This window comes from Rhinopithecus bieti, unplaced genomic scaffold (assembly GCF_001698545.2).
Source record: "Rhinopithecus bieti isolate Rb0 unplaced genomic scaffold, ASM169854v2 scaffold_18688, whole genome shotgun sequence".
Lineage (NCBI taxonomy): Eukaryota > Metazoa > Chordata > Mammalia > Primates > Cercopithecidae > Rhinopithecus > Rhinopithecus bieti.
In genome coordinates this window covers 545798-558153 of record NW_016809492.1, presented here as the reverse complement: position 1 = coordinate 558153, position 12356 = coordinate 545798, and the positions used below count along the sequence as shown (strand labels likewise).

Sequence of the window (12356 nt, the reverse complement as noted above, 5' to 3'; positions counted from 1 at the left end):
TGTTAGCCAGGATGGTCTCGATCTCCTGACCTCGTGATCCGCCCGTCTCGGCCTCCCAAAGTGCTGGGATTACAGGCTTGAGCCACCGCGCCCGGTCTTTAACATGTTTTTATAACCTGACTTGGCCAAACTTGTTTTCAACAGAAATGTTTTTCAGAAAATATATTCCAGGACTTAGGGAAATTGAGCTATTATTCCTGTAATATTATAAGTGCAAATATGAACTTCTTGTCTAAAATATTTGGCAAAAAGTGACCAGAAATGTAAATAGTTAAAGTTTCATGTCTGAACATAGACTAAGCAATATCCTTCCTGGGATGAAGTTTCCGAATGCCAAATCACATTAGCAACGTGTTGGAATTAATTCAGAAAATAAACATGTTTATGTCTTCTGACAATCAACACATTCCTAAAAAATGACACAACCTGAAGATAGAACCTGAAGATATAATGTTATGAATTTTATAAATGTTATGAAATTCCAAGATGAATTTAGGAGATCTTGTCATTTAAGAAAAATATACAGTAAATTTTCTGTAAAGAATTGTTTTATAGAAATTACTGTTACTGTATAATTTCTCTAGTATTTCTGCAAGTTGTCATAATTTTCTCAAACACATGAGTTGCTTTCTCACACTTTCGAGTTCACATCAGAGCTTTAGAGGATGTAAACACACGTTTATATGCTCACACAGATCATAATGGGTGAGAAAAAATACCAAGAATGTGGCCGGGCATGGTGGCTCACACCTGTAATCCCAGCAATTGGGGAGGCCGAGATGGGTGGATCACCTGAGGTCAGGAGTTCAAGACCAGCCTGGTCAACATGAGGAAACCTTGTCTCTACTAAAAATACAAAAAATTAGCTGGGCATGGTGGGGGCACCTGTAATCCCAGCTACTCAGGAGGCTGAGGCAGGAGAATTGCTTGAACCCGGGAGGTGGAGGTTGCAATGAGCTGAGATCGTGCCATTGCACTCCAGCCTGGGCGACAAGAATGAAACTCTGTCTTAAGAAAGAAAGAAAAAAAAAAAAAGAATGCATGTAGATAAGGTTTGCACTTTGCGTGAAGTTCCTAAAACCTATGGGGCAGTGCACTTTTTATGATTACTTCTCCTTATATTGCTCAGTCAGAAGGCAAAACTAAGTGTTTAAATATGCTGCAGTATTTATATAAGTGTTATGTTCAAACTGTCAATGGAAAAATTCCCAAGTTGATGATATGAGGCTAACCTGGTTGGGAGTTTGACCACAGGCAACTCTAGAGATTTGGTTTAGGTCAGGGCAAGCTTACATTTAGAAATGTACGATTGATTGCAGTGAGGCCTTTTCTGCCCAAGCTAATTTGGTTTAGAAAATTCCTTCTCCAGAAAGAGGAGTCCCCTAATTGAAGAGGGCTCTCTTAGCAACTGTGGATCGGTTTAGAACTTTTGCAAGATGCGAGTAAGGTATTCTATATAAAGGATGGGGAGAAGGTAGAGTGATCCTCAGTGGTCCCTTCTAATTTTGGATATTGGTTTAGTTTCAAAGAGAACATGTAAGGCAAGTGCAGGTTAAAATAACTATTTTTCTGAATGAGACCAGATCTAAACCTCCCAGTCCTGGGATGTGGAGGATGAACTGAGGGCTCCAGATGAATGACATGTTTCTGTTCCCACTGGGATGTGGCTCACCTCTCCAAGGGGATTTTCAACAGAGAACAAATGAGTACTTACCATCTGGACCATTACCAGCAAATCTAACTGGAAAATTACCTCAGGGTTGGAAAATTGCAAAGAAAAAAAAAAAGGTGAGATTCTGAAGGTTTGCTGTCATGAAGAAATTCAGCTTAAATCTTTGAAGTGAAGATTCTAAGCAAGTTAGTTAGTACTCAGTAATCAAAGGCAGGCCTGTTTTTGATGTAGAAAAGTCAGATCAAAGAGAGTAATTGTTGGAAACATCTTCTATATGATTAATGCAAATTATTCTCAGCTTATTAAAGACAGCAGGAACATGGAGAATTTTGCCTTTTAGCTTAGAACTGCTGCTTACTTAGAAGAGGGAATTCTGCCTGTAACTTCTTCACAAGACCTCATTGCTGGGACAAGTGCTACACTGAAAGCATAGCTATTAAAAAAATTAGATGCATTGTATTTGTAAATTAAGACTCTGAAATTATTCTCTGTTCTTTAATATTTTACTTTACTTATCTGAAGATAACATTCCATTAAAAAGTGACAGAAATAGCAATATGTGGATACCAAACATGTTGGAGTGGAATTTTTCAGTTGCTTGACACAATTACACAACAGAATAGCTACACAAGTATACAGCACTATGGAAGAAAGAAGTGAAATGTTTAAAAACTATTTCCACTTTATTTTAGGACAATACAAGCAGAAAATAGATTTTGACAACTAATACTCACCAAGGTGCAAAAAAAGGGTCAGTTGAAATTGCATTCTTTTGTCAGGAGATGATTAAGTTCAATTCTACTGGGTTAAAAAAAGGTTAAAGTCAATCAATTCCCATCATCACATGTTACGTAAAAGTGCTCAGAATTATTGAATGGTTCTTATGTTTTAGACATAAGAAATATCCTCACTGTCCAGTTCCTCAAAACGTAAGAGTGCATAAACATTTTAATAAATATTTGTTTGCTCTTAATTTTGCCATTTTCAAAATCACAGAATTCAATTGTTTGTGGGAAAGAATAGGAAACAAATATAATTTCCTTTGCATATTTTAATTTTAACCTACTTTTACCCATTCTTATTTAAAACTTTTCTTCTAAAATTACAGTTAATACATACTCATTATAGAAAAGTAGAATATTCAGACAGGAAAATGAAGAAAAATATCCCCTATAATACCACCCACAGTGGGCCATGATTGCTCCACTGCACTCCAGCATGGGCAACAGAGCAAGACACGGGATGGAGGGAGGCCCCTCTCTCAAGGGCCTTTTCTTCCATACTTTTTCCTTGCACAAATAATTTTCAAAAATAATATCACACTGTTTTCTTCTTTCAATCAATACATTCCAGACATCTTTCTGTACTAACAAATGCATTTTTAATTAGTGATGTTTTATCAAGATTAAGATCACCTGGAGTCTCCTATAAAGCAAACTTATGATTTTCTTCTTTGTAGATTTGGCCACGGCCCTTGAGAGAGAGGCCTCCCTCCATCCCCAAGTTACCATTAAAGAGAGTTCTGATCCAGAGTGGAATATATATGCACTTCAGTGGGTCAGGAGAAAAGAAGGTAAACTTCATAATTTTTTTAGACAGTGTCTCACTCTGTTGCCCAGGCTGGAGTGCAGTGATGCAATGGTGGCCTACTGCAGCCTCAGCCTCCTGGACCCAAGCTGATTCTTCCGCCTCAGCCTCCCCAGTAGTAGAGACTATAGGCATGTGCCAGCATACCCAGCTAATTTTTACTTTTTGTAGACATGGAACCTCACTATGTTGTAAGATGGACACCAGTATTTTTAATTACTGCCTAGTATTACTCTGAATGTAGAGACTAGAATTGATTTAATGAATTCTCTATTGGTTGATGTGTACTTGGTTTTTCCTATTTTCCTATTATAAATATTTCTGCTAAATCTTTGTTTATAGCCTTAATTATTCACTAGGATATAGTAAATGGAGCAGAAATAATTAGCCAAAGAGTATATGTGTGTGTGTGTATATAACCACATGTATATACAAAGATTGTATATATATACACACACACGCATATATACACATATACATACTACATGTATATGTGTATATAAAGCTTTTGATGTCACTGTCAAACTACCATGCAGAAACTTTGTCCCAGTTTACACTCTTACAACCAGCCTGCGAAAACTGCTAACATGAGCCCTTACCAACATGGAGTATTATTTTTAAATATTTGTCAGTTTAAAAAGCAAAAAAGCCTCATTATAATTTATTTGAATAGGAGGAAATATAAAACCTCTTTCATGTATTTTCAAGTGAAACTATTTTTTTCACATTCTACCTTCAAGGCTTTTCCTGGTGAATCCTTCATCCTCCTACTCCCATATTCCCAGTCCCTGCATGTGCACAGTCCCTGCGCTCCAGCGTTAGCACTCCAGTTTCTGTTTTCTGAACCTTCTTCTCATGCTGTTTCCTTTGCCTTGAATGTCACCCTCCTAAGCCCAACTGTCAGCCTCCTTATGAAGTCTTTTTAGGGTGTTTTGCAATGCCTGATTTTAGCAAATATCCCATTCTGTGATTCAGGCTCTTTATGAAGCCTAGGGTTCACGTTGGAAGTCCAATGCCAGAAAGTGACTCACTAAGAAACAGTCCTCCCATAGTTGCTCCATCAGAATGAGCTCTACACATTAGAAAAGTCTGCAGTCTTGGGCTAATGGCCTCATACAAAACCTTGTGAAGACCTATAGGAGAATCCAGGTTGCAGCTGTAGGAAGATCCATTCTGCATAGGCCACCTGCGCTTGTACAGGCACTTTTTCTAGGTGATACTTTCTTATTGCTTTTTTCTCACAGTCAAGTCAGGAGTTTGGCTTCTGGTCAGCCGCCTAGATACACTATTGAAAAATGAAATCTCTAATCCTGATGCTGTCCTGTGTTTAGAACTGCCCGTGTGCTTCATTCTGTCCGGAAATGCAAAATGATTGGCATCATGGTCATTTATTTAATAAGAATGGGCACTATTAGCAAAGTTTGAAAACATGATTCTCTATAACCAAAGAGATGGAAGTCAGTGAGATGACAATCTCTGTGAACAGCCTATGATTCAGGGCTCATAATGATCTAGGCTCTGAGTTGCTAGGGTAAAGTGCTACATAGGATATATCATGGCATTCCTGCTTCTCTCCAATGGAGAACCTATTCACAGGGCAGAGCCCAAAGCAAAAGACTGTTTCAAGCTACTAATCATGAGCTAATCTCTTCTACACTGGACAGGTGGGAGTGAGGCAGAGTGCAGAATTCCCAGGACTCAGATTTAGAAAGAAAGGAGGTGGAACTGTAATGCCGAGTGCAGGAGTAAAAGAACAAGTGGAACCTTTTGCAGAGCATTTGGGGAACAAAGCTTCCTTAGTATCACAGTTCACCATATTTCCATGATAAAAATGAACGGCTGAAAATTTCTTTAGTCCATATGGGAATTATCTTCAAGCAACAATAAAGGTCACGGTACAAAGACTACTGGACTTCCAAATGTACATCAGCCAGGTTTAAAAATGACCTGCCCCAAAGGAGGAGGAGTCAGAAGCAGATCCCAAATTGAACTAGAAGAGATATCATTCCCTTATTGATAATTGGTTAAGGATGATCACAGTTGCTATGTGAAGACATAAATGACAGAATCACACAGCTTGCCAATAATTCCATTAGATCAGTAGGCCACAGCCCTGGATGCAACTGAAAATCACTTGAGAAGATATTTTTAATGACTTCCTTTTGAAATATTTATTTTAATTGTGGTAGAAATACACCTACATAAAATTGACCATCTTAATCATTTTTACCGGTACAGTTCAGTAGTGTTAATTACATTTACATTGTATGCAACCAATCTCCAGAACACTTTTCATCTTGCAAAGCTGAAACTTTGTATCCATTAAACAACAAGTCTTCATGTCTCCCCCAACCCCTGCAGCCACCATTGTACTTTCTGTCTCTACGGATTTGACTACTTAAGTATCTAATATATGTAGAATTGTACAAAATTTGTCTTTTCTGTGACTGGCCTATTTCACTTAGCATAATGTCCTAAAGGTTCATCCATGTTGTAAGATGTGTCAGAATTTCTTTCCTTTTGAGACTGAATAATATATCATTGTATGTACCTGAGGAGATTTTAAGACACCAGTGCTCAGGCCCAGCTCAGACTAATTAAGAATCTCTGGGGAGCGACCCAGGTGTCAATGTGTATAAAATTCTCCCTAGGGGATTCTGAGATGTAGCCAGGGTTGAGAAGCACTGATGGCTTGCCAACACCTGAAACTGATTAATTTGCCCCTCACTCTTGCTCTGCTCCTGGGTTCCCTTCTAGGAGAAGGGCATAACCCAGTGCTTTCCAAACTTTACTGCACATTAAAATCACCAGCTTTTTTCTTTTTTTAATCCTGCTTCGCGGGTCACATTCCATACCAATTACGCCACAGTATCTGGGGGTAAGGTCCTGGCATCAGATTTTTAAAGATTCCAGGTGATTCCAATAGGCAGCAAAATTGGAGACCCACTGTATAACCACGGACCAACGGTCTCAGAATAGAAACTTGAGGGTTATCTTCGATTCCTTTTTCTCACCCTTCAAATCTAAATTCTCCTCATCAAGCCCATTTGACCTTATCTCCTAAAACAGTGGTTCTCCAAGTGTAGTCCATGGACTTAGTAAGATTACCAATTCACGTGGTTTGCCCGGGACTTTTCTGATTTTCTCATTGCAAATCCCCAGGTTCTGCAATCTCCCTCAGTCCCAGGCAAACCTACACGGTTGGTCACCCTACCAGATGAGCAGCATCAACATCACGTGGAAATGCCAATGATCAGGGCCCAGCCAGGGACCTACTGATGCACAGACTCTGGGATGGGGCTCAGCATGCTGCCACGTGCCCACCAGGTGAGTCTGATGAAGGCTCAAGTTTGAGAACCACTGCCCTAAGCAACTCCCAAGTCTTTGCACCACAAAGACTGACGGCTCCTCAGTAGTAAGACACTGCCTGCTGCTGTATTGGGGTGAGTACAGGACATTTGGCAATGTTTGCAGACATTTTTGGCTGTCATAATGGGAGGAAGATGCTGTATGGTAGACACACCTGAGAGCAATAACTTAAGCAGACCCTGAGAATGACCTGTGGTCTAAAAAGAATGTGTGTTTGGAGTTCCAAGCTAAGGAATCCGGGAGTAGCCAACCTGAAGATTCATTCCTTATCAGGAACGTCTGAACCCCTGGCCCATTCCATGGAACAGGCCAGCTGTCGATACAGGGGATCGAGGCCCTTTGTTTTGGTGTAAACAAAGGTTGCCAGGTGGAGGCTGTTAGAGGGAGGGTGCTCAGTGAAAATGCTGTATGAACTGTATGTTTTTTACAAGCAGGAGCGGTTCTCCAGTCCAGCCTGACATACAGCCATGGGTCTGCCCTGTATGTAAGTTCCCTTCAATAAACCCTATGTCTTATTCATTGGCTCCAAGTCCCTTTGGCCTCTCAAACATGGTGCCATCCCTACTAACTCAATAGGGTTCTGGCACAACAGATGCTACTGGCATTGAGTGTGTAGAGGCAGGGATGCTGCTAAGTAAATATTCTACAATGCATGGGATGGTCCTGGGCCCTACAACACAGAATTAAGCTTCCTAAAATACCAACAGTGCTAAGCTTGAGAAATTTTCTCAGTGGCTTCAGTGCCCTTAGCTATGGGCCTTATCATTTCAGTCCTTATTTCCCAAAATCGCTCTAGTCTTCCTCCTCATTTTCTATTTCCCATTTTAGGAGAGCTAAGCTCCCAACTAGATAAGTATAATGAATCTGGCAACTTCTAGCAAGTTCTGTTATCTGAAATCACCTACCCAGTCATTATAAAACCCACAGCTACACATATAGCACAATTTCAGAAAATGGGGTTACCACATTTTCTGAACTATAAGTTTAATTGGTACTGCTTTTCAGGTTGGTTTACCAGAGCTGACATTGTGAAGCCTCTCAGGGGCTACATGACACTTTTTTCTTGTTAAATTCATCAGTGAGTTTTAGTAATATATGTAAAAGTGCTCGGGACTAATAACAAAACGTTATCCCTCCTTTGGATGAGATATGTACAAACGTATTTCCAAAGGCACTGGGTGCATTTTGGTAACTGTTTAATGAATGCTGCTAGATGACACTGGTCTTAAAGTGTATTAAATGTAGCAATAAATACTGAAATATATTAGACTGACAACTTTCTGGCATTGCTAATTGATTTAATTTACTGACCATTCACTTATATTTGCCTCATCTGCTCTCACTTAAAGGCTGCAAAGAGTTGACTCGTTTTTGTCAAAACAATTTGGATGAGACTGAAAGAGAAAAGGGGCAGGTGGTGCCCAGTTGGCCAGCTCCTAGGCCCACAGGTGGATCATGTTTGACAAGAGCCTCTCCACAGGAAAGACATGCATTCCGCTCTTGTTTCTACTACAGCGTGTTTCTTCTGCAAATTGTACAGTAATTTATAACACAGAAGATAATTATAAATACATTTACATTAGTCCTTAAGACTTTTTCTGGCACACAAATGGTCTATATTTAAAATGATAGTTCTCAGAAATCTTATATTTAACATTCCTTTGTCTTTTTTCATGTTATGTCAGGACTCATTAAATATTTCAACTGTTTTGCCTAAATTTCATAGTGAGGAATGCAGAATACAGAACTATAAAGTTTACTTTTTTTTTTTATTTTTTGAGACAGTCTCGCTCTGTCATCCAGGCTGTCATACAGAGGCACAGTCTTGGTTCACTGCAACCTCAGCCTCTCATGCTTAAGCAGTCCTTCCACCTCAACCTCCTGAGTAGCTGGGATTACAGGCATGTGCCACTACGGCTGTATAAGTTTTGTACAGATGGAGTTTCGCCATGTGGCTCAGGCTGGTCTTGAACTCCTGAGCTCAATCTGCCTGCCTCGGCCTCCCAGAGTGCTGGGATTACAGGCATGAGCCACCATGCCCGGCCAAGTTTGTTTCTTTTAGTTATAGCAGACATTTCTTAAAACAATATTTACACATATCTAGAACATTAACAAAATATTTTGAAAATACGAGTAGTTCTAATGCATTTAAAACTTTTATAAGTTGTCAGAAGTTTTATAACCGTAACAAAAACAAAGATTCACTGAAAACAATACCGTTGTACATTTCAACACTATATCATTTGAAGCTTCCTTCAAGGTACAGTAAGGCTCAAGTTATTGGCTTCGTATCACAATGCACTAACATCAATTTTCCCATTGGATACGTTTTATGTTGCAATAACCTTTATGTAAGTGTCATTGGATTATCATTCTGTAAAAACAATAGTATTCTATGTGCTAATATGCTCCATTTCTTACTTTATGCCGATTCCACTTACCCCCTAAATTCTAATACCTTCATTTAATCCATAAAAATGCCAATTTGCTAGTGGAGAGGACAGGCAAGACTTACCAGGATTTGGGAGTCTTTGTGGAGAGGCGCAGGCAGCAAATGGGGCATGTGAAGACACACCTGAAAGTTAGAGCCAGTTTATGTAGAAAATTCTCCCCAAGGCATCTAAAAGTAGGGAAAAAAAAGATGAGAGGTATTCCAACACCTGTCAGAAAGGTGATTTGTGAAGTCACTTAAGTTTTCACTTACACACACACACACAGAGGGAACTAGAGCTTAGTTTTACAGCAAATATTTTTCTTGTTTTCTCTAAAACAATTTTGATAGCCAGGAATAATGCACAGACGTTTTGTTCCCTGTTTTATTATTTTTTTCTGGTTCATGTTTTAGCAGTCATTTTCAGACAGCTTGATACTTACCAGCTATAAAATGTGCGGAATTAGATGGCTTGTTTCTCAGGAATGTGAGACCCCTGACTCCGTCCCAATCGACTTTCAGGGGGACCAGGTGGAATAGTTTCAGTTGGGTTCTCAAGGCTCTGACCAGTCCTAACTGGCTCAAGATCATCTTAAATGGCTTGTAGATTTCTGTTTACCTTGTGATTTGGCAAGTACAACTAACCATTGTGGGAACAGCAGGTTTGAGTGGTTTGGGAATCCATGTGGTTTGAAATTTCATTCTCCTACAAGGAAGGTTTGTAGGATAGAAATGAACCTATAGCAGTCTTACGTTTTATTCACTTCTCAGTATATTAATATCTCCATTTCAAATCTACGCAGTTTCAATGGGTAAGTTTATTGATAGCTTGAAAAAACATTTAGGATTTCTAGAAGCTCGTGGAAAATACCCTCATGGAAGAATAATGATTGTGAACTGAGCCAAAATGAGATGCTCATTTTTAGACAACATTTACAAATCAGGAAATAGATTCAACAAACATTCACCAAATACCACTCTTACAGGACTTTAAGCTTTTTCAATGGTATTTTTCAAGGGTTCTTACCTGTTATTTGTGTTTTAATTTATTGCTCTATTTTCAGTTGATGCCACTGTTTTTTTGTTCCCTATAGATCAGGTTCATCTGCTCACTTCTGATGTACTAGAAAGCAAACTCCAAGATGGCAGGAACATGTCTTTTCCATTTTAGGACGAAGTATAGAAGAAACTTGCAGTCAATATTTGCTAAACTAACTTGTTTTATTTTTATAAGCCAATAGCTTCCACAAAGTACCAGGTGGTAGGAGACCAAAGAGCAGTATTTGGTTTTTAGGTAGATACTTCAGCAAAGAGTGTGAGTGAAATTAAGGGACTTTTCAGTTTGTTCAATTGATGGTTTTGTGATCTGTTTTATTAGACCAATACTATTTTCCCTTTAGACTCTTAAATTATTGTGCAAAGCATAAACTCTAGGCATGAAAATTTATATAATTTTAAAACTTATTTCAAATATTGGAATTTCCTATTGTCTTTTTTGCCTTTTGAGATGTGTAAATTTTAAAAGCTTGTTGCATTCTTGAGTAATTTGACTATATCTTGAGGGTTTTTCCCATTATGTGTCTCCAGTTTTATTACGAGAATCAAAGTTACATGGTTCAAATTCCAAAAATTTCCATTTAAATAATCATGAATAGGTTATTGTAGGCTGTTTGCCTGTAAATTGATGCCATGTCGTGGGATATCTGCTTTCATCTCAGAATGATTTAACTATTTGCGTCTTAGGATTAGGTTTAGAGTTAGAAGCTGTCAGGCAGGATATATTTTCAAGAAAAATAATTTTCCCATGCAACTAAAAGATCAGTTTATCAGTTAATCAGAAGCAGTCCCTTGGTATAACTCTTCTTGAAGTCTTGATATCTTTTTTTTCAAAAGGAAAATAGCTTTATTGCTTTTCCTGGAAAGTAATACATGCTCATTTACCCAAAATCAGACAGTATAAAATTCAAAGGAAAAGGAAAGTAAAATCCCTGAAAGCATCACATTTTTTGGTAACTATCTTTCCAGATCCCTCCTCCTCATTCTCTGGTTTTCTTTAGTCTATATTTCTTTAGCTCTGTTTCTTTAGTCACAGAACCTTAAAAAACAACAGATTCCATTAGGAATAATTGACCTATCAGAATTCATTTGTTGTAAGTATACATGTTAATGCCTTCCGTTGAACTAAAGTTAAGTGTGAGAGAGGTGACTTTCATCTCTTCCATAGGAGAAGGTATTTCCCCAGAAGTCAGCCTCGGAGGAAATTCCTTGCGCAGCCTCATCTCAACCAGAACTGCTTAGTGAGCTAAGCCTCCTCCCGCTGTGGCCTTGCCGGTCTTTCCCCCGCGGTGGCCCACCTAACTGCAGGGCTGAGGAGGCTGTTCCTAAAGAGACTTGCCCACAGTCGGGATTCCATGAAGGCTGAGGAGTCTTCACCGGGCACAGCGAGGCTTGCAAGTCCTGACAGGAAGTGTGGAGGATTACTCAGTCACAGGAGGCCTTGAAACAGCTAATCAGCCTTTAATTAGATTCAGTGAACCTGAATGAAGCTGAGATCCTAGTGCTTGAGGCAGCTGACACACGCTGCCAAAGCTCTGAAAGGACAAGGGCCTGGGCTGCCTACAACGCCCTCAGGCAGCGAGGAAGTGGCAAAACCCTCCGTGACAGAACGCATGTCAACCCCCTTTGTATTACCTCAGAGTGACCACAGACAAAGGGCTCATTGGCACCTGGAGAGAACCCCAGTGGACTTACCATTTGGCTTCTCTTAAAACCAACTCTCCCAGTTCTTCCCCTAACAGGAAGACCCATCCAGCCTGCAGTGGCCTGGGCCTGAGGTTATCCTGGCATCTTCCACCTCAGAATCTGCCTTGGCGTGTTCTAATTACAGAGACTGAGGTGGATGGAGCTCCCAGGGCATTTAGGAGAGACGAGGAGAGGAGACTCAGGTCCATTGATTATTCTTATAATCCCTATAAGAATCTAAAAATACATTTCAACATTTATAGGAAAGTGCTAAAATGTACCACATTTTACAGTTGTTGATAAATGTGTAAAAGCTGTGTCATTTCTTTTCTTTTTTTTTTTTTTTTTTTTTTTTTTTTTTGAGTTGGAGTCTCGCTCTGTCTCCCAGGCTGGAGTGCAGTGGCGCGATCTCGGCTCACCGCAAGCTCCGCCTCCTGGGTTGACGTCATTCTCCTGCCTCAGCCTCCAGAGTAGCTGGGACTCAAGCTCCCGCCACAGCGCCCGGCTAATTTTTTTGTACTTTTTTTAGTAGAGACGGGGTTTCACCGTGTTAGC

General features: G+C 39.6%; 1 protein-coding gene across 1 annotated transcript in view; it reads right to left on the bottom strand.

Annotated features, from left to right (window-relative positions):
• Positions 1-10177, bottom strand: part of LAMB4 (laminin subunit beta 4) — a 68286-nt gene extending 58109 nt beyond the window's left edge. The window contains exons 1-3 of the mRNA XM_017889601.1: positions 10087-10177; positions 9144-9248; positions 2407-2473 (exon numbers count right to left, since the gene is read on the bottom strand). Of these exons, the coding sequence (XP_017745090.1) occupies positions 2407-2440 (34 nt within the window). The 5' untranslated portion in view covers positions 2441-2473; positions 9144-9248; positions 10087-10177. The remainder of the gene's footprint in view (positions 1-2406; positions 2474-9143; positions 9249-10086) is intronic.
• Positions 10178-12356: the final 2179 nt, after the last annotated feature.